The following is a 22,628-nucleotide window of genomic DNA, read 5'->3' on the forward strand; positions in this document are numbered from 1 at the left end:
TCTCTCTCTCTCTCTCTCTCTCTCTCTCTCAGCACTAGGACCATGCCTCAGGACTACCTGACATTTACTCCTGAGGTGCTGACCTGTTGCACCCTCGACATCCACTCTAATTATTATTATTTGACCCTGCTGGTCATCTATGAACATTTGAACATCTTGGCCATGTTCTGATTAGAATCATAAAATTATTATTAATGATGTGTGTAGTTTTAGTCAGAATTAGGGTAAAACAATATATCTGTACAATATGTCTCTATAGTATCTTAAACACAGACTGTCTGAGCAAAATTCAGTGCTGACCTTGGCTAGGGGCCACTGAGATATTTGGGAGAGGGCAGGGAGTGCTTCTCGCGTTCTCCATAATCTATGTCGGCTGGGTAGGGAGACAGTATGTGTGCAGGATACCTACTGTTTGTGTGGAAGTATGTGCGCCACTATAAAATGGATGTCTTTGTATTGTGGACTTCAGAACGTTCTCGTGAATAAACATTTGACTATTGTAGGCTGGGCCTCTGTCTGTTTTCATTTCAACCAGTATCTTACAAATTCCGGGCTGCAGACTGAGTAGTTAATTGAAGTTCAGTTTATGAACATAATTCTCTTAAAAGTTTCTGTACAGCACTTTGAGATATCAGCTGATGTAAGAAGGGCTTAATAAATACATTTGATTTGAAATTTGACATACAACAACAGAGTTACACATGGAATAAACAAACATACAGTCAGTGGAAAAAGTCTATGTACAGTGAGTGCAAATGAGGTAGGATAAGGGAGGTAAGGAAATAAATAGGCCATGGTGGTGAAGTAATTACCATATAGCAATTAAACACTGGAATGGTAGATGTGCAGAAGATGAATGTGCAAGTAGAGATACTGGAGTGCAAAGGAGCAAGATAAATAAATACAGTATGGGGATGAGGTAGTTGGATGGGCTATTTACAGATGGGCTATGTACAGGTGCAGTGATCTGTGAGCTGCTCTGACAGCTGGTGCTTAAAGCTAGTGAGGGAGATATGAGTCTCCAGCTTCAGTGATTTTTGCAGTTCGTTCCAGTCATTGGCAGCAGAGAACTGGAAGGAAAAGCGGCCAAAGGAAAAGTTGGCTTTGGGGGTGACCAGTGAGATATACCTGCTGGAGCGCGTGCTACGAGTGGGTGCTGCTATGGTGACCAGTGAGCAGAGATAAGGCGGGGCTTTACCTAGCAGAGACTTGTAGATGACCTGGAGCCAGTGGGTTTGGCAATGAGTATGAAGCGAGGGCCAGCCAACGAGAGCGTACAGGTCGCAGTGGTGGGTAGAATATGGGGCTTTGGAGACAAAATGGATGGCACTGTGATAGACTGCATCCAATTTGCTGAGTAGAGTGTTGGAGGCTATTTTATAGATGACATCACCATTTACAAAGTCGAGGATAGGTAGGATGGTCAGTCTCACGAGGGTATGTTTGGCAGCATTGTTGTGAAATAGGAAGCTGATTCTAGATTTAATTTTGGATTGGAGATGCTTAATGTGAGTTTATAGTCTAACCAGGTATTTGTAGTTGCCCACATATTCTAAGTCAGAACCGTCCAGAGTAGTGGTACTGGACGGGCGGGCAGGTGTGGTCAACGATCCGTTGAAGAGCATGCATTTAGTTTTACTTGCATTTAAGAGCAATTGGCGGCCACGGAAGGAGAGTTGTATGGTATTGAAGCTCGTCTGGAGGTTAGTTAACACAGTGTCCAAAGAAGGGCCAGAGGAATACAGAATGGTGTCATCTGCGTAGAGATGGATCAGAGAATCACCAGCAGCAAGAGCGACATCATTGATGTATACAGAGAAGAGAGTCGGCCCGAGAATTTAACCCTGTGGCACCCCCACAGAGACTGCCAGAGGTCCGGACAACAGGCCCTCCAATTTGACACACTGAACTCTATCAGAGAAGTAGTTGGTGAACCAGGCAAGGCAATCATTTGCGAAACCAAGGCTGTTGAGTCTGCCGATAAGAATGTGGTGATTGACAGAGTCGAAAGCCTTGGCCAGGTTGATGAATACGGCTGCACAATAATGTCTCTTATCGATGGCAGTTATGATATCGTTTAGGACCTTGAGCGTGGCTGAGGTGCACCCATGACCAGCTCTGAAACCAGATTGCATAGGGGAGAAGGTACGGTGGGATTCAAAATGGCTGGTAATCTGTTTGTTAACTTGGCTTTCGACCTTAGAAAGATGATACGAAAGACAGGTTGAAGAGGCTAGTAGTAGGGGTTGCAACAATTTTGGCAGATCATTTTAGAAAGAGAGGGTCCAGATTGTCTAGCCCGGATGATTTGTAGGGGCCCAGATTTTCCAGCTCTTTCAGAACATCAGCTATCTGGATTTGGGTGAAGGAGAAATGGGGGAGGCTTGGGCGAGTTGCTGTGGGGGGTGCAAGGCTGTTGACCGTGTTAGGGGTAGCCAGGTGGAAAGCATGGCCAGCCGTAGAAAAATGCTTATTGAAATTCTCAATTATCGTTGATTTGTCGGTGGTGACAGTGTTTCCTAGCCTCAGTGCAGTGGGCAGCTGGGAGGAGGTACTCTTATTCTCCATGGACTTTACAGTGTACCAGAACCTTTTGTGAGTTGTGCTACAGGATGCAAATTAATGCTTGAAAAAGCTAGCCTTAGCTTTCCTGACTGCCTGTGTATATTGGTTCCCAACTTCCCTGAAAGGTTGCATATCACGGGGGCTATTCGATGCTAATGCAGAACACCACAGGATGTTTTTGTGCTGGTCAATGGCAGTCAGGTCTGGAGAGAACCAAGGGCTATATCTGTTCCTGGTTCTACATTTTTTAAGATGGTGAGGAAGGAACTTTTAAAGAATAACCAGTCATCCTCTATTGACGGGATGAGGTCAATATCCTTCCAGGATACCCGGACCAGGTCGATTAGAAAGGCCTTCTCACTGAAGTGTTTTAGGGAGCGTTTGACAGTGATGACGGGTGGTTGTTTGACCGCAGACCCATTACAGATGCAGGCAATGAGGCAGTGATCGCTGAGATCTTGGTTGAAAACAGCAAAGGTGCATTTGGAGGGCAAGTTGGTTAGGGTGATATCTATGAGGGTGCCCGTGCTTACGGATTTGGGGTTGTACCTGGTGGGTTCATTGATGATTTGTGTGAGATTGAGGGCATCAAGCTTAGATTGAAATTTCAGGGTTTTTGGTGGTCTTCCTAAGCCAGGATTCAGACACGGCTACGACATCCGGGTTGGCAGAGTGTGCTAAAGCAGTGAATAAAACAAACTTATGGAGGAGGCTTCTAATGTTAACATGCATGAAACCAAATCTTTTACGGTTACAGAAGTCAACAAATGAGAGAACCTGGGGAATAGGAGTGGAGCTAGGCATTGCAGGGCCTGGATTAACCTCTACATCACCAGAGGAACAGAGGAGGAGTAGGATAAGGGTACGGCTAAAGGCTATAAGAACTGGTCGTCTAGTACGTTCGGAACAGAGAGTAAAAGGAGCAGGTTTCTGGGCGCAATAGAATAGAATCAAGGCATACTGTACAGTCAAAGGTATGGTAGGATGTGAGTACATTGGAGGTAAACCTAGGCATTGAGTAATGATGAGAGATATTGTCTCGAGAGATGTTTAAACCAGGTGATGTTACCACATATGTGGGAGGTGGAACTAAATGGTTGTTTAAGGCATATTGAGCAGGGCTAGAGGATCTACAGTGAAATAAGACAATACTCACTAACCAGGACAGTAATGGACAAGGCATATTGATATTAGGGAGAGGCATGCGTAGCCGGGTGATCATAGGGGTCCAGTGAGTGGTTGGGCTGGCTGGAGACACAGCGATTCAGACAGCTAGCAGGCTGGGGCTAGCAAGCTATGAGGAGGACCTTAGAGGGATGTCTCGATGGAGGAAAGTCTGTTTTAGCCTCCGCGTGTGGTGACGTTGATAGACCAGTCTTGATGGATTAGTAGGGTTCCGAGTAGCAGAGGGGTCCAATTACTGCACAACATACACTTAGTATTACTTTCTTAGCTACAGTTTACATACTGTATCTCCCTGGCATATTAGATCATTTATGCAGCATCATACAATACATTTTTGGACTCACCTTGTTGTGCTGTGTTCACTTGAACAGGAAGGTGGTGTGGTGGTCCTTCGTGGGCAAATTTTGTCATCAAACTTTGTCATCAAAGTCTGCCATTTTACGAATTTATGGTGCTTTCAAGACAACTGGGAACTTGGGGGGATACAAAGGTTGAATCATGATGACGTCAGTGATCTTCAGGTCGTAGCTCTAGAAAGAGGCCAGAGTTCCCGATTTAGAATTCTGAGTTGGATGAAAGTTCAAAACGTATTTTCCCAGTCATAGCTTGTTTTTCCCCGAGTTCCCTGTTGTCTTGAATTCACTAAAGTCAGATTTTGCAGTTCTGAGTTAAGTTGTTTTGAGCGCGGCACAAATCATGTTTCATTGACAGCATGACCAATGTTGAATGTTTATCATTTTAAACTAGGAAAAAAGACCCTTAATATTAGACTTGGGACTACACAGACACTCCACTGAATAGCAGGCTAATGATTGCTTCGCAATGCTTGCAGTTTGCCACTGATTCCTTCCAAACAATTAATTGTTGAATTTGCGATTTCCAACTTATTGTGTAATGTTAATGTCCCATGGCCGATGAGCACCGATATGTTATTATCTATAATTTCTCTTCATATAACAAGGATTAAAAAGGATTTGCCGGTAGATTATATTGACTTGATTCATGATGATGACTGCTAGCTAAGAGTTTGAAAGTATGATGTTGACATGATCAGTCAAATCAAAGCTACTGTAGATATGTGATTTGACATTTTATCTGTGCCTAATGACCTTGAGCCTTCTTGGATGGGTACTTCTAACGTAACTCTATGGCAGCACATAAAAGGCTTGAATATTTTAGCTCTACCCTTAGACTTGGCGGTGACGTAGTGTCCCCATGAGTGACAGAACACTGAGCCAATCACGGCACAACGCTCTGTATTTTTGCTGGTTTGCCCCACCACAGACACCATTGAGCTAGGCTGAAACACCTGCATTTTGGAGTTCCCTTACTCAAGAAAACAAAAAAAGGGAGTCCTTGTTTGTATGCGGGATTATTAACTCAAGTATATATATATTTTTTTTTGCATTGTTTGCAATCTGATATGTGACTGTTATTAATGTCAAAATAACATGCAAAACAAGCTATGAGATCAGTGAACTCATGTTGGTTGAGTCTAAATCATAGATCTGCACTTTTGTACTGGCACTTTAACTCTCTGCTGACTGACTAATTCAGGACTATGTCCAAATAACAAAACAATAAATTAACTAATTTAGCTTAGTCTTTGTTTGATACCAGTGTGAAATAAAACACCATTCCATACCAGACTTGCACTATAATTTAGGTGCAGAATTCCTACTAGTATAAGCAGGTGATTGTTTATTTGAAGCAATAAGCTTCTTACCCAATAGAAACAATGTGACCAGTAGATGGGGTGTTAACTGACTGGCATACCTGTAAATTACCTACATTATCCTTATGATGATGAGCAGGCTGCAGACTTTACATTTAAATCAGCCCAAGGCCAGCCTTATGTGTCAAAACGTGCATCAGGTCAAGCGTTTTGGCTAGACAACACATTTATTTTACATTTTGAGGCAGTACCCTAGTAAGCTGATGCTGCTATAGGTTAGTATAACCCCAATTATGCCTATAGCCTATCAACATGGAGGTTAAAGGATCTAGTGAATAGACTGGACCCTGGTTTTATGGACATTGCTTTTCCTGTACAGTGCAATTTGTACAGTGCAAAAATACAGTGACTTTTTTTAAACATTACATTTCAAAATTGCATCCTTGAACAATCGCACCAGTAAATTAACAAGAATCATACCATCAAAGTAATGATTTATTTTTCTATATTGTCATTTACATTTTTTACAAGTAGGCTACTATGTGTTTCCATGACCGAGCAGCCGCACAGAAGCCTAAGATTACCATGCACAATGCCAAGCAGGAATAGTATAAGGCTCGCCGGCATTGGACTCTAGAGCAGTGGAAACTTGTTCCTTGGAGTGATGAATCACGATTCAACATCTGTCAGTCCGATGGACAAATCTGGTTTTGGTGGATGCCAGGAGAACGCTACCTGCCCGAATGCAGTGCCAACTGTAAAGATTGGTGGAGGAGGAATAATGGTCTGGGGCTGTTTTTCATGGTTCGAGCTAAGTCCCTTAGTTCCAGTAAAGTGAAATCTTAACGCTACAACATACTATGACATTCTAGACGATTTTGTGCTTCCAATTTTGTGGCAACAGTTTGGGGAAGGCCCTTTCCTGTTTCAGCATGTCAATGCCCCTGTGTACAAACACAATTAGTTGAGATTGGTGTGGAAGAACTTGACTGGCCTGCACAGAGCCCTGATTTCAACCTCATCAAACACCTTTGGGATGAATTGGAATGCGAGCTAGCCCTAATCACCCAGCATCAGTGCTCGACCTCATGAATGCTTGTGTCTGAATTGAAGCAAGTCCCTGCAGCAATGTTCCAACGTCAAGTGGAAAAGCCTTCCCAGAAGAGTAAATCGTTATAGCAGCAAAGGGGGGACCAACTCCATATTAATGGCCATGATTTTGGAATGAGATGTTGGACGAGCAGGTGTCCACATACTTTTGGTCATGTAGTGTATCAAAAGGACAAAATGGTTCCTAATTTATTAACAGATTTGATCACATTGTTTTAGTACATAAAGGAACAGGTACAACCTGATTATGCCCAATGATGTTATGGGGTGTTATAAATATATTATAAAAAAGAGGGTATAGGACATAGGGAAAAAAACAAATTCAGAGGGAAGATATAATAAAATGACTGTGTTTTGGCTATGCCAGCACACCAAACAACACGTCTATCATCTGAGAATGTTAGCATACCCAGATGCTCAACTGAGGGGCTTAGTAATAAAACCAAAAACCTCTTACTCCAAGATACTTCACATGATAATTATAATTCAGTATGTCAGCTAAAAAATGGTTCCCAGATAACCCCATGTGTACATCTCAAGCTACACTGCTACGATGTCTTTCCGTTGTGGACACTCCTATGTCTGATAAGGTTAGTCAGGAAGGAGAAGCTCTTGTAACATAGTTTGCACTTGAAGGGCTTCTCATTGGTGTGAACGGTCTGGTGCCTCTTCACATAGTTTGCCTCAGCGAAGCGCTTTCCACAGGTTGGGCAGGCGTACGGCTTGTCGGCGTCCGACCTTATGCTCGGCCTCCCACGTTGTGACCCAATGACACCAGAGGAGGTAGAAGCAGGAGCCAACACCCTCAGGTGGTTAGTCTTTGAGCTCCCTCCTTGACCTCTAAACATTGTTTGGGTGTTGTTGGGATTGTGTGCTGTGTTATAGGCTAGGTACCTCTCGTGGTGAATGCCCATCCTGACCCTGTCTGTATTGGTGGGGTAACCATGAGGTAACTGAGGAAGGCTAGACCCAGGACCAGGCTTTCTATGAACCCAGTCACCAGGCATTAGACGAGACCCTGAGGGAGAAGACAGACTTCCTGTTAGACTCCCACCAGTGGGGTCTCCCACCACTCTCTCTGAAGGCTGAAGCCCAGGGTGACCTGCTCTGTTCATCATAGATACTGTGGTGTTTGTATCATAGGAACAGGAGGGTCCATCTCTATCAGCTCCAGGCCCTGCTTCATCCCTGCACTGAGACTGTGAAGAGAAGGGTCTGGGCTGCAGACTGGATCCCTGACCGGAGCCTCTGTCTCTCTGATGACTACCAGGACTGAGGTTGTTCAGTCCACCTGTCCACTGGTTGTGTTCTGTGTGGTGGTGGAGTCTCTGCCCCTCATGGTTAGGTCCTGGTTCCGACTCAGGAAGGAAGAGCGACGGCTCCTGATCCAGCATTCTGATCCGTGACCAGGGTTTGTGACAAGACGATTTAGACGTCCAGTCTCTCCCTCCAGCAACCCTGGATATCAGCAGGTCCTCATGGACTGCAGACTGTAATAACAAATTGAACAGGAAAGTATAAAGGTTTATATAAGAAACTCTTTGTTGTACACACAGAAACATGACATTAAAATGTTTTAACCACAGTCAAGCCCATCTCTAACACTGATTCAAGTACCCAACAATATAGAGCGATTGGAGAGTATTATAAAAACATTCCCACGTGTTGATTCCAGAATTAAATACATTTTGGTTCGACTGAGATAAGGGAAGTCCACGCAATGACACAAAAATAACAAGGGGGTCAGCACAGTCAATTTTGTATTTAATTTCAATAAAATGGTCAAACACTCACATAACGTGAAGTACAGTACGTTTATTGCACAAAATGATACATGACAAGTACAAAAACTTCACTTCTCACTATGGTAACACCCTTTCTGTAAATCTGGTACCCTCGCTTTGATAAAATGTATTTTAGAATACTTTGGAAAAAGTTCACCATTACATTACACACATCTTCACTACTTCATGTAAAGTAAACATGAATTAAGGCACTATCATTTCCTCATTATAAAACACCAGCATCAAACTACAAGACATAGTTGTCACTTTTCATCAGTGAAGCATTTTTACAGACACCATCAGCATATTATCTACTCTGCCTTATCATACTCATTCTTTCCTCAGTTCACCTCATCCACTTTCCTACTACATCCAAAACCAGCAGAATGAATTACAAACTAACTAGTACTACATGTGCATTTTCTGCTGGTGCATCCTGAGGTAGCTCCTCTCTGAGAATCTCTTCCCTCAGTGGTTACAGGTGCTCTCCCATGTGGACCTTCAGGTGCATCTTCAGCTGGTCCTGGCGTGAGAACCTCTTCTCACAGTGGGGGCAGCTATAGGGTTTCTCCCCTGTGTGGACCCTCTTGTGCCTCTTCAGGTGGTGCTGGTGGGAGAACCTCTTCTCACACAGGTGGCAGCCAAAAGGTTTCTCCCCTGTGTGCATCCTCTGGTGGATCTCCATCTGTTTGGGGAAATTGAAGGATTTCCCACAGAATGAACACGGGAAGCGCTTCTCTTTGCCACCGGATCTACTGATAGCATTACTACTACTATCATGTGTCAATGGGCTTGTGTAGCCATTAAGTGTTGAGACACAGGCATTGTCTGAGGTCTGGTTTAACATTAGAAGAGTGTGAGGAGGACGAAGGCCAGGGAGTGTCTGTGTCGTTGCAGGGTCCATGTTCCAGTTGATAGATCCTATAGAAGGCAGGATGAAGGCAGCATCTGTTAGGGGGTTAACCTGAGGCGCCATCAGTCTCTCTGAATCACAACTATAGGAGCAGGACGGAGCATCGCTAGCCGAGTCAGTGTCTGTTCTCTCCAGCCTCATACCAACACCACCCCGTCCATGCAGATCAAATCTACGCCTCGCCCTGGTCTCAGCCAGTCTGTTGTCGTGGAGACTAAGTTCAGTTGTTGTTTTGTGTTCCACTGTCTGTTTCTGGTTGTGGTTAACAGTGTTGTTCCCCAGCCCAGAGTTGAGGACGCTGTCCCATCCACTGACCTCCACTATATCGCCGCTGGTCCTGTCTTGCTGAGTAATGTTGGTCCCCGCGCCCTTGGCTGCACCCGTCTGGGTCTGGGAATGCAAGATGGCTGCCCAGTCTCCTCTGTTAGCCTCCAGCCAACCAACTGCAGGAAGAGGTTAGAAAATAGACTTTACAAACATGGCAGAGAACTATTTTTGGGGGGTCAATTACCTGGTCAAGATCATACATCATAATATGTGTTTTTGTATGTAAACATAAACTGTTATGTTCTGATCTCATTTTATTTTTTTATTTCACCTTTATTTAACCAGGTAGGCTAGTTGAGAACAAGTTCTCATTTGCAACTGCGACCTGGCCAAGATAAAGCATAGCAGTGTGAACAGACAACACAGAGTTACACATGGAGTAAACAATTAACAAGTCAATAACACAGTAGAAAACAAAGAGAGTCTATATACATTGTGTGCAAAAGGCATGAGGAGGTAGGCGAATAATTACAATTTTGCAGATTAACACTGGAGTGATAAATGATCAGATGGTCATGTACAGGTAGAGATATTGGTGTGCAAAAGAGCAGAAAAATAAATAAATATAAACAGTATGGGGATGAGGTAGGTAAAATTGGGTGGGCTATTTACCGATAGACTATGTACAGCTGCAGCAATCGGTTAACTGCTCAGATAGCAGATGTTTGAAGTTGGTGAGGGAGATAACGAAGAAATTATAATAGCCACGCGCATCACTATTCCCATTGAAGATCTATTACTGTATGGAGGCTATATGTATTACTATTCCCATTGAAGATCTATTACTGTATGGAGGCTATATGTATTACTATTCCCATTGAAGATGTATTACTGTATGGAGGCTATATGTATTACTATTCCCATTGAAGATGTATTACTGTATGTAGACTATATGCATTTCTCCCTTACCTTGCCCCCCCATCTTTACTCCACTCAGCAGGTCAATGCTCTCTGGTTCGTCTTCTATTGTCTCCTCTTTGACTAGTAGCAGACCAGGCTTTCCATCCTCCATGTCAGCTGACTGTAAGAGATACAGAGTGAGAGGATGTTGGATCAAGAAATCTGATATGAGCACCCTGCTATGGAGCATCTTCTGATTGGGCAATGAGGGATTGCGATGAGTACTATGCAAACATGTTAGTTGATTTGATACTATGCAAACGTGCCGATCGAATATCTTTCCATATAATCTTATTCATTATGATTTAAAAGGTAAAACTGATCCTAGATCAGCACTCCTACACTGAGAGGCTTTGTGGATATGGGCCCTGACCTAATGCAATGCAGACAGTTGTTTACAGTGGGCTCACCTCAGTGAGACTGTGTGTGGTCCTGTGCTGCTCAGCTGGTTCCTCTGTGGGTTCAGGAGGAGGTGTAGTCTGGTTGTCCTCCATGACCATGTTCCCCTCAGTGTTCCCCAGACCCTCCTCCTTCACCAGCAGCACCTCTGGACCCTCCTCCTCCTGAAAGAGAGCCATGATACAGATTACACAGACATACACTCCCTACACACAGATAATAAACACACTTTCAACATGGAGTGTTTACCCATCCCCACTATGTTTGAGTCCTATACTGTAGTTACAGAATGACTTAATTGTTGTTAAATCCATCATGGTGGACATAAATACACTACCATTCAAAAGTTTGGGGTCACTTAGAAATGTCCGTGTTTTAGAAAATAAAGCAAATTTTTTTGGTCCATTAAAATAACATCAAATGTATTAGAAATACAGTGTAGACATTGTTAATGTAGTAAATTACTATTGTAACTGAAAACGGAAGATTTTTTATGGAATTTCAACATAGGCGTACAGAGACCCATTATCAGCAACCATCACTCCTGTATTCCAATGGCACGTTGTGTCAGCTAATCCAAGTGTATCATTTTAAAAGGCTAATTGATCATTAGAAAACACTTTTGCAAGTATGTTAGCACAGCTGTAAACTGTTGTTCTGATTAAAGAAGCAATAAAACTGGCCTTCTTTAGACTAGTTGAGTATCTGGAGCATCAGCATTTGTGGGTTCGATTACAGGCTCAAAATGGCCAAAAGCAAAGTACTTTCTTCTGAAACTCTTCAGTCTAATCTTGTTCTGAGACATAAAGGCTATTCCACGTGAATAATTGCCAAGAAACTAAAGATCTCATACAGCGCTGTGTATTACTCCCTTCACAGAACAGCGCAAACTGGCCCTAACCAGAATAGAAAGAGAAGTGGGAGGGCCCGGTAAACAACCGAGCAAGAGGACAAGTACATTAGAGTGTATAGTTTGAGAAACAGACGCCTCACAAGTCCTCAACTGGCAGCTTCATTAAATAGTACCTGCAAAACACCAGTCTCAACGTCAACAGTGAAGAGGCGACTCCAGGATGCTGTCCTTCTAGGCAGAGTTCCTCTGTCCAGTGACTGTGTTCTTTTGCCCATCTTAATCTTTTCTTTTTATTGGCCAGTCTGAGATATGGCTTTTTCTTTGCAACTCTGCCTAGAAGGCCAGCATCCCGGAGTTGCCTCTTCACTGTTGACGTTGAGCTGTCTGGTGTATGCAAAATAGGGTGAGATCAGATATGATGTATACTGAAGAGAGTCTCAATGAAAGTCTTAGAATGAAAAGTCCCATTTTGTGTTTATTAACCATCCATATGAAAATCACACATACACAGCTCAACAAAAAATCTGCATGAACTTGATAAACTACATACATTTTCTCATTAAAAAGTGTATTGGGGGGGGGGGGGGGGGGGGAATGAAGCTGTTGAATGGAAGTAATGAAACAGGCATTGTGAACAACTTATAGGCTACACAGTACAATGTTGAACACACGTTTTATGCTTATAAACTGAACACAAAAATAAAAAAGCACCATGCAACTATTTCAACAATTTCACTGAGTTACAGTTAACATAAGGAAATCAGCCTATTGAAATAAATGCATTATGCCCTAATCTATGGATTTCAAATGAATGGGGTGCCAGGGGAGCCAGGCCCAGACAGTCAGAATGACTTTTACCCAACAAAAGGGCTTTATTACAGACAGAAATACTCAGTTTCATCAGCTTTCCGGATGCCTGGTCTCAGACGATCTCGCAGATTAATTAGCCGGATGTGGAGGTCCTGGGCTGGCATGGTTACACATAGTCTGTGGTTGTTTTTATTTTACCTTTATTTTACTAGGCAAGTCAGTTAAGAACAAATTCTTATTTTCAATGACGGCCTAGGAACAGTGGGTTAACTTGCCTGTTCAGGGGCAGAACGACAGATTTGTACCTTGTCAGCTCGGGGATTTGAACTTGCAACCTTCCGGTTACTAGTCCAACGCTCTAACCACTAGGCTACCCTGCCGCTACCCTGAGGCCAGTTGTACTGCCAAATTCTCTAAAACGACATTCGAGCCAGCTTATGGTAGAGAAATGAACATTCAATTCCCTGTTGGACATTCCTGCAGTCAGCATGCCAATGCACAAGGTGCACATTTGTAATGATCATGCCATTTAAATCAGCTTCTTGATTTTATTTTACCTTTATTTAATTAGGCAAGTCATTTAAGAAAAAAAATCTTATTTACAGTAGAGACGGCCTACCGGGAAACAGTGGGTTAACTGCCTTGTTCAGGAGCAGAACGACAACTTTTTTACCTTGTCAGCTCAGGGATTCGATTCAGCAACCTTTCGGTTACTGGCCCAACGCTCTAACCATTTGCCATACCTGCAAGTGGATGGATTATCTTGGCAAAGGAGGAACGTTCACTAACTAAATAAACTAACTAGATTTTTTTGCGTATGGAACTTTTCTGGGATCTTTTATTTTAGCTCATGAAACATGGAACCAACACTTTCCATGTTGCGTTTATATTTTTGTTCAGTATATATGCCTTATATCACACAATGTCTGGATGCAATATTCTACCCAGGAATATTCTAAAGTCAAATCTGTTACTCTCGTTATTCCAAATGCATCTGTGGCTCTTTTATGCTAACAACAATGACAATTAATCTGTCTTTCCTGCAGGGCTTGATCTAAACATCAAAAGCTATTGAGTGGAATGGTTACTTTCTATTTTATGGAGTGGAATGTTTTTTCTGCTGGTGTATCTTGAGGTAGCTCCTCTCTGAGAACCTCTTCCCACACTGAGTACAGGCAAACAGCCTCTCTCCCGTGTGGACCTTCAGGTGCATCTTCAGCTGGTGCTGGCGGGAGAACTTTTTCTCACACTGGGGGCAGCTGTAGGGTTTCTCCCCTGTGTGGACCCTCTGGTGCCTCTTCAGGTTGCCAGCCTGGGCGAAGCGCATATCACATTGGGTACAGCTGAAGGGTTTCACCCCTGTGTGGACCCTCTGGTGGACTTCAACCTTCTGGGGGCAGCTGAAGCCTTTGTTACAGAACATGCAGAGGAACCGTTTCTTTTTACTATTGCCTGATGTGGCTCCCCCTCCCGGAGCCTCATCGTTTGAATTCAATACCTGATCAAAAAGTACACGGCCATGTGAATCAGAAGATGCCATCGACGTTGACACTGGGTCGCGATCCCAGAACATGTGTACAGGGGAGTGGGTCACAAAATTTGTATTTGTCTCTAAGCTTCCCCTGTAATCCAAGAAACCTCTGCCTTGTGATTGTCCTTCTACTTGGTGACAATCTGCATTCCATGTGGGAGGAGCGTCGCCCTCCACTTTCACCTCATCAACCACTACAACATCCCCTTTCTTATCTAGGCACGCTTCGGCGTATACACTACTACTGTATTGGTTCCAGTCCCCTTTAGACAGATCAGTCTGTGTGTCTAAACCAAAGGGCATGTTGCCAGGGTCCACCTCTGTATTGTAAGAACAAGACAGATCATCAACACCAGTGTCTAATGTGCCACCATCTCCACGGGAATGAACTGTCCTCTGGCTCTGGTGAAATACCGGTAAGTATTCCGAGACAGGAGCAGGAGGACAGACCAGTCTTCCCAGCACCCGTCTCTCTGGGTCTGATCTGTGGTCGGATCCTGTATGTAAGAGCCTGTGTTTTACAGTTAAAGTCTCTGTGTCGGTCTCTGACTTGATGACGGCGTTCGGCGCTCCACTGACCTCCGTGATGCTGCGTTGAGTCTTGTCCTGGGGCACGGCGACAGTTGCGGTGTCCTCTGTGGCTATAGGGGGCGATCCAGTCTGGATGTCTCTGCTGTGCCGTGGGTCCTCATCTCCTTCAAACGTCTCCTGCTTAACCCCAGGACATGCAGCCTCTGCATCTGCAGACTGACACAAAAAGAGGAGGTTATTGAATTGGATAACAGGGAAGTAGGTAAGTCTCACAAGTAGGGCTGTTGCGGTGAGCGTATTACCGCCGCACCGGTGGTTACGAGTCACAAAGGCAGTCCAATAGGTTTCTCCAAGCTCCGATGCTGCCGATGGTCATTAGTAGAATACCAAACTTGCTAACTGCCTGGTACTCAGCACTCTATTGTCCCTCTAATCACTCTGACACTAATGCAAATGTAATTGGAAATCTAAATCAAACAGGTCATGAGAGCCCATGAGCTCATGTTGCGCAACATTTCTATAGGCTATGCAACTGCGCAGAAAAAAACAGAGCGATGGCCTCTATTAAAAAGAGGATCCCATCAGCTTTTGATTGGCTAGGACTACGATATTTAATTCAAGTTTCCTAATATTAAGCACATTGTTTATCTTTACAACAGGAGTATAATCTACCTGGCTGGCATGAAAATGAACCACGGGAAAATAGTCCTCCATTCGCTGTTTAAGTGCATAGATGACATGTATTTTTTCAGCTGCCCCTGTTGAGACAGGTGCATGATAATGGTCCATTCTAAATCAGAACACATTTCACACAGAGTGCCTTTGGAAAGTATTCAGACCCTTTGACTTTTTCCACATTTTGTTAGGTTACAACCTTATTCTAAAATTTATGAAACATTATTCCCTCGTTAACATACACACAAACCAAAAATAGATTTTTAGAAATGAATGCTAATTTACAAAAAATAAAAACACGGAAATATCACATTTACATAAGTTCAGACACTTTACTCAGTACTTTGTTAAAGTACCTTTAGCAGTGATTACAGCATAGACTCTTCTTGGATATGACGCTACAAGTTTGGCACACCTGTATTTGAGGAGTTTCTCTCATTCTTCTCTGCAAATCCTCTCAAGCTCTGTCAGGTTGGATGGGGAGTGTTGCTGCACAGTTATTTTCAGGTCTCTCCAGAGATGTTCGATTGGGTTCAAGTCCGGGCTCTGGCTGGGCCACTCAAGGACATTGAGACTTGTTCTGAAGCCACTCCTGTGTTGTCTTGGCAGTGTGCTTAGGTTCGTTGTCCTGTAAGGAAGGTGAAATTTCGCCCCCAGTCGTAGCGCTCTGGAGCAGGTATTCATTAAGCAGCTCTGTACTTTGCTCCGTTCATCTTTGCCTCGATCCTGACTAGTCCCTGCTGCTGAAAAACATCGCCACAGCATGATGCAGCCAAACCCATGCTTCACCATAGGGATGGTGCCAGGTTTCCTCCAGACATGACACTTGGCAATCAGGCCATAGAGTTCAATCTTGGTTTCAGCAGACCAGAGAATCTTGTTTCTCATGGTCTGAGAGTCTTTAGGTGCCTTTTGGCAAACTCCAAGCGGGCTGTCATGTGCCTTTTACTGAGGTGTGGCTTCCGTCTGGCCACTCTGCCATAAAGGCCTGATTGGTGGAGTGCTGCAGAGATGGTTGTCCTTCTGGAAGGTTCTCCCATCTCCACAGAGGAACTCTAGAGCTCTGTCAGAGTAACCATCGGGTTCTTGGTCACCTCCCTGACCAAGGCCCTTCTTCCCCGATTGCCCAGTTTGGCCAGGTGGCCAGCTCTAGGAAGAGTCTTGGTGGTTCCAAACATCTTCCATTTAAGAATGATGGAGGCCACTGTGTTCTTGGGGACTTTCAAAGCTGCAGAATTGTTTTGGTACCCTTCCCCAGATCTGTGCCTCGACACAATCCTGTCTCTGAGCTCTACGGGCAATTCCTTCAACCTCATTGCTTGGTTTTTGCTCTGATATGCACTGTTAAGTGGAGGACCTTATATAGACAGGTGTGTGCTTTTCTAAATCATGTCCAATCAATTGAATTTACCACAGGTGGACTCCAATCAAGTTGAAGAAACAACTCAAGGATGATCAATGGAAACAGAATGCAACGGAGCTCAATTTCAAGTCTCATAGCAAAGGATCTGAATACTTATGTAAATTAGGTATCCGTGTTTTATTTTGAATACATTTGCAAAAAATTCTAAAAACCTGTTTTCACTTTGTCACTATGGGGTAATGTGTGTAGATTGCTGATGATTTTGTATTGATTGGATTCAGTTTAGAATAAGGCTAACGTAACAACATTTTGACAAATTCAAGTGGTCTGAATACTTTCCAGATGCACTGTATATTATTTAGTATACGTAAAGATGAGATCAAATCAAAAATAGTGGGATGGGGATATTAGCCTATCACTTGAGAATTATATTACCACTTGTGAATGATGCCCCTCATAAGGCAAGAAACAATGTTTTTCTTGAACTACTTTTTCTAATCATTGTCGCACAACTCATGTTTTATTTATTTATTTTTCACCCCAATTTCGTGGTATCCAAGTAGTAGTAGTTACAGTCTTGTCTCATCGCTGCAACTCCCGTACGGACTCGGGAGAGGCGAAGGTCGAGAGCCACGCGTCCCCCGAAACACAACCCAACCAAGCCACAGTGCTTCTTGACACAATGCACATCCAACCCGGAAGCCTGCCGCACCAATGTGTCGGAGGAAACACCGAACACCTGGCGACCTGGTCAGCGTATCACGAGTGCCAAATAACGTCTTAAAATGAAGCACATTAATCTGCTTTACAAGGGGTGTAGAGCCTAACTGACATACACAAGCAGCGTGTGAGTTTCAAGTTTGGGGAAGATCATTTTCACCATAAAAATGCACCTTTATAATAAAAGCATTGTCGCATTTGCGGTCACTTTTGATTATGGTGTTTCCCGCTAATGGAACATTTGCGCTTATAGCCTGCTGCAGTGTGCGCATTGCTGCGCTTATGTGAAGAAATAGCCTAATAGTTTATCAACACTTAAAGCTGTTGCGTCAGCCACATTGTGTTTTTTTTATTGCTAGTGGTTGTATTAATCTATCGCATCCCACAACTGTCCCAGACTACGTTTGGAATATTTATTTCTCGCACAGAATAGGTCAACTTTTGCACTATTGGTGATAGTAGATTGACATAGGCTAGTGCTTTTGCTGTTCGTTAGGCCTATTTATCTTGTTGGCTGACAAAGTAAATGTGGACAGATCTTCCAAAATCTTTAATATGCACCTTGGAATTGGATAAGAATGCACGCAGTTGCGTTCACGATGTCGGTCTTCATTTGTAGTCTATGACAAAGACCCAATCACGTGTTTGGAGAGCCATGCGAGTGAGAGGTGCTTCGGATCGCACAGCACTCAATATGAAGGGCACAACGCAGCACTCCAGGCCAAGGGCACAACCGCCACTGGCCTCAAAAGGTATGGATTTTTTTCAAGGATGCATTATGGCCACACAAAGGGGATGCCGCGGTGAAATGAGAGACTGATAAAGTGTGTACTGCGCAAAAAAACTAAGTAGAGCTCATGCCTTTCAAGCGACTTAAAAAAATATATATCATTAGAGTCGCATCATGCAGCCTTACAATGTATTACAATTCAAAACATATAGCCCAACGTTTGTAGAACAACTAAAGTTATATTAATAACTCTAAATTAAGAATATAAGATTACTTACTTATTTGTTAACCGCTCAACACAGAATAGCCGCATGTGCGCACTCCATCAAATAAGTTGAGAAAATATCCTTTCGATTTTCTTCAGCTTTGTTCAATTGTATTGTTCATACTATAAAACGATGCCACGGAATCCTAAGCAAATCTTGTCTGCTAAATGAACTAGTGTAGCCCACAGCCATTTGGCATTGCCAGATCAGGACCTAACATAAGGACAACTCAGAGTATGCTATTCTGTTCTTGTGAAATAGACTACGTTTTCTTCATATCATGCTTCTTTAGACCTGTCTAAAATAAATAGATTTATTGTGAAGGTGTAGGCTATATTACATGGATGTATTAGACTTTTTAAATGTAGATGTTCCAAAGGTCTGCATCAGTGGCTTGTAGGCTTGTGTGGAAGCCAGGTTTGCTTGACAATCACTGGCTGATGCAATTTCGTGACCGTCATAGCCCTGCTCACAAGCTCCCCTATGGTAGATAAATAACGATGCACTTGTAAGCAAATTAATAGCTGTAGGTATAGGTGCCTGAGCAATGGAGCAGCTGCACCCCCACTTTCAAAATAGGGGTGCAAACTGATGTTTTTGCACACCCACTTTTATACCAGAAAATGAATTTGTTGTTTTCAATGATTAGTAACGTTTTGAGCTAGTCTGTATTAAAATAGATATACTAAATATACAAAAGAATGTGGACACCGCTTCAAATTAGTGGATTCGGACAGTTCAGCCACACCCGTAGCTGACCGGTGTTTAAAATCGAGCACATCGCCATGCAATCTCCATAGACAAACATTGGCAGTAAAATGGCCCTACTGGAGAGCTCAGTGACTTTCAACGTGGCACCGTCATAGGATGCCACCTTTCCAACAAGTCAGTTTGTCAAATTTATGCCCTGCTGCCCCGGTCAACTGTAAGGCCTATTATTGTGAAATGGAAATGTCTAGGAGTAATAACAGCTCAGCTGCAAAGTGGTAGGCCACACAATCTTACAGAACGGGACCACTGAGCGCTGAAGAGCAAAAAAATTGTCTGTCCTCGGTTGCAACACTTACTACCGAGTTCCAAACTGCCTCTGGAAGCAATGTCAGCATAAGAACTGTTTGTCGGAGCTTAAAGCATAAGAACTGTTTGTCGGACCTTAATGAAATGGGTTTCCATGGCCGAGCAGCCGAACACAAGCCTAAGATCACCATGCACAACGCCAAGCGTCGGCTGGAGTGGTGTAAAGCTCGCCGCCATTGGACTCTGGAGCAGTGGAAACTCGTTCTCTGGAGTGATGAATCATGCTTCACCATCTGGCAGTCTGATGGATGAATCTGTGTTTGGCGGATGCCAGGAGAACACTACATGCCCCAATGCATAGTGCCAACTGTAAAGTTTGGTGGAGGAATAATAGTGTGGGGCTGTTTTTCATGGTTCGGGCTAGACCCCTTAGTTCCAGTGAAGGGAAATCTTAACACTACAGCATACAATGACATTCTAGATGATTCTGTGCTTCCAGCTTTGTGGCAACAGTTTGGGGAAGGCCCTTTCCTGTTTCATCATGACAATGTCCCCATGCACAAAGCGAGGTCCATACAGAAATGGTTTGTAGGACTGGCCTGCAGAGAGCCCTGACCTCAACCCCACCTAACACATTTAGGATGAATTACAACGCCGACTGCAAGCAAGGCCTAATCGCCCAACATCAGTGTCCAACCTCACTAATGCTCATGGCTGAATGGAAGCAAGTCCCTGTAGCAGTGTTCCGACATCAAGTGGAAAGCCTTCCCAGAAGAGTGGAGGCTGTTAAAGCAGCAAAGGGGGGGGGTGGGGGGGCAACTCCATATTAATATCCATGATTTTGGAATGAGATGTTCAACAAGCAGGTGTCCACATACCTTTGGCTATGTAGTTCATGTCCATGTTATATATAGGATATAATAGCTCACAGATGGCATTTTGCACCCCCTCCTCCCGTCGCCTCAAGATGAATGGTTTTGACCACTAAAGTTTTTGCTTCGTTTCCACGTGCCACTGTTTTGGTTCAGTGCAGTTAGAAAGCACTAGTTGCACCACTGGTGTTTAACATAAAAAGGAATCTGCAAAAGGAAATTGTTTATCTATTTTGCTGTGCTGTTGTATCGTTGTTCGAGTAGGAGGCTACTAGTATGCAGTCTGTATATGAGTACATTTCTTTTCGTATGAAGTAGCATTTATGAATGAAAAGGTGATGTCATCTTTTTTGTCACAAATAATGCAAATTTAATGTGCAATTTGACAATGTTTTTTATTAACCTGCCAAGTACAACATTTAAATCCTTATTGAATAAAACAATATCATTCCTCCCATTTTTGATTTCATTATTATTCTTTATCCTTGACAGTTTGGCCTGTCAATCGATCACGGTGGGTGGGATTGTCAGGGGAGGAGCAGAATATTTGAAAGTCACAGGCATGTTTAGGTTTCAGATCTGTCAATTAATTATTAGGGGTGGGATTTTCAATTAAGGGAGAAGATGAGTACTCTAGTAATTAAAACACATTTTCAATATAAAACCTAAGAAAAATAGTTATGTTCTGTTCATATATATTCCCCCTGTTAAGAAACAAAAGTAGAATGGCAGGAAAATTGTTTTAAAAAATGCTAAGAATTTCTTGGAGAGATCCCTGACCGTGCTGCTGCTCCAGTTTCAACTGTTCTGCCTTATTATTATTCGACCCTGCTGGTCATTTATGAACATTTGAACATCTTGGCCATGTTCTGTTATAATCTCCACCCGGCACAGCCAGAAGAGGACTGGCCACCCCACATAGCCTGGTTCCTCTCTAGGTTTCTTCCTAGGTTTTGGCCTTTCTAGGGAGTTTTTCCTAGCCACCGTGCTTCTACACCTGCATTGCTTGCTGTTTGGGGTTTTAGGCTGGGTTTCTGTACAGCACTTTGAGATATCAGCTGATGTACGAAGGGCTATATAAATACATTTTGATTTGATCCCCCAGACGCCAAAGCTTTTGCACTGTCACTTTCAGAAAAAGTCAGGCGCCCATGGCTGAGGGGAGCATTTCTGAAATAAACGGGCCATGTTGGATTATCTGTCATTTTTTATGTCACATTATGACACTAACCTCTATCACGATAACCTGCTGAGTTGAGGTTCCACTCCCCTCATGTGGAGCTACGGGTTGGTCATCTCTCCACGCTGGTTTCACAAAGCTCCTGTGGCTTCCAGTGAGATGTCCTTCACCTGAGAGAGTGATTGAGGAAAAAGGAGTGGTTAAGTTAGGTACGGTCAATGCTCAAAGCTATATTGTACACAGTCTACAATGTAAGGAAACACCTCATAACTTCTTGATACACTATTTATTGATTGACTTACTATGTTCCATGCTCACATTCTTTTCAGTATGACAATAGGACATTTAGTAAATCAATAATCTTGTTAGAATATTATATTGTGTCTTCGTGCAATAATAAAAGTGTTCTTAATTGACCTGCCTGATAAAATAACTAAAAATGTGCAAGATAGCCAAGTAATCAGGGGAAGTGACCAGAAACTGACCAAGACCCAATTCTGGGTAACGCATCTGAACACGTGGTGAGGGTAACATAGCAACAGCCCCCGACTTCTGCAAAATCAAATGTACCTCTTGTCATTCCTTTGTATCGTTCGAGGATCTTGACACTATTGGGACGACTTGCGAGGACGCGCTCCCGTGCCACCTTCAGTTCCACTAGCTGTAGTTTCCTCCGCAATGCCCTGTTTTCTTTCTGGCTTTGAGTTATTTCCAAACGAAACACTGCATAGTCGTCGTCTACGAGTTTACAAATCTCTGCCACAGCTGAATTCGCTAGAATCTCCATGATGGAGGCTATTTGAGTGTGAAAAACCATACAGTTAGCCATTGTTAGCAGCTACTAGCTAGCGTTATCGATATAACATATATCAACCAAGTCGAACGCGAATTAAACAGTACATGGGGTACGTATGTGATGCTGTGCAGTTACATTAGTCATATTCTGAGTTCCAGGGTGTTAATAAACGTCTAAATAAAACCGCTAACGTGGAAATGGTTCTTGGTTACAGGTCGCTTCCGTTTACACTGAAGATAAAGGATCTTATTGGGTGGCGTCATAGCTCAAAGGGTGTGGTTAAATAAATAAAAAAATATGCGTACCCTGCTTTGAAATACGGTACTGCTTAAAATTGTAATTATTATGTTAAAAATCACATTTTTTTGTGTTGGAATGGGGTGAACATATACCGGTCGTTAACATTTACGCGAGTAGCTCATCCTC

At 43.2% G+C, this 22,628-nt stretch overlaps 1 protein-coding gene across 3 annotated transcripts; it reads right to left on the reverse strand.

The window, feature by feature from the left end:
• Nucleotides 1-5,908: 5,908 nt before the first annotated feature.
• Nucleotides 5,909-22,463, reverse strand: LOC109894035 (sal-like protein 4). 3 transcript variants are annotated; one of them, XM_031828137.1, is made up of 7 exons: nt 21,977-22,442; nt 21,458-21,576; nt 14,632-14,799; nt 10,870-11,022; nt 10,469-10,580; nt 9,548-9,675; nt 5,909-8,025 (listed from the first exon to the last, which is right to left on the reverse strand). In XM_031828137.1, the coding sequence occupies exons 1-7, from the start codon at nt 22,233-22,235 to the stop codon at nt 7,084-7,086; spliced, it is 1,881 nt and encodes a 626-aa protein (XP_031683997.1). In that variant the 5' UTR covers nt 22,236-22,442; the 3' UTR covers nt 5,909-7,083. The 3 variants fall into 3 exon arrangements, with proteins under 3 accessions (XP_031683997.1, XP_031683998.1, XP_020342841.1); XM_031828138.1 differs by lacking the exon at nt 14,632-14,799; XM_020487252.2 differs by lacking the exon at nt 5,909-8,025 and having other exon boundaries at nt 8,283-9,675; nt 21,977-22,463.
• Nucleotides 22,464-22,628: the final 165 nt, after the last annotated feature.

This window comes from Oncorhynchus kisutch, linkage group LG7 (genome assembly GCF_002021735.2).
Source record: "Oncorhynchus kisutch isolate 150728-3 linkage group LG7, Okis_V2, whole genome shotgun sequence".
NCBI lineage: Eukaryota > Metazoa > Chordata > Actinopteri > Salmoniformes > Salmonidae > Oncorhynchus > Oncorhynchus kisutch.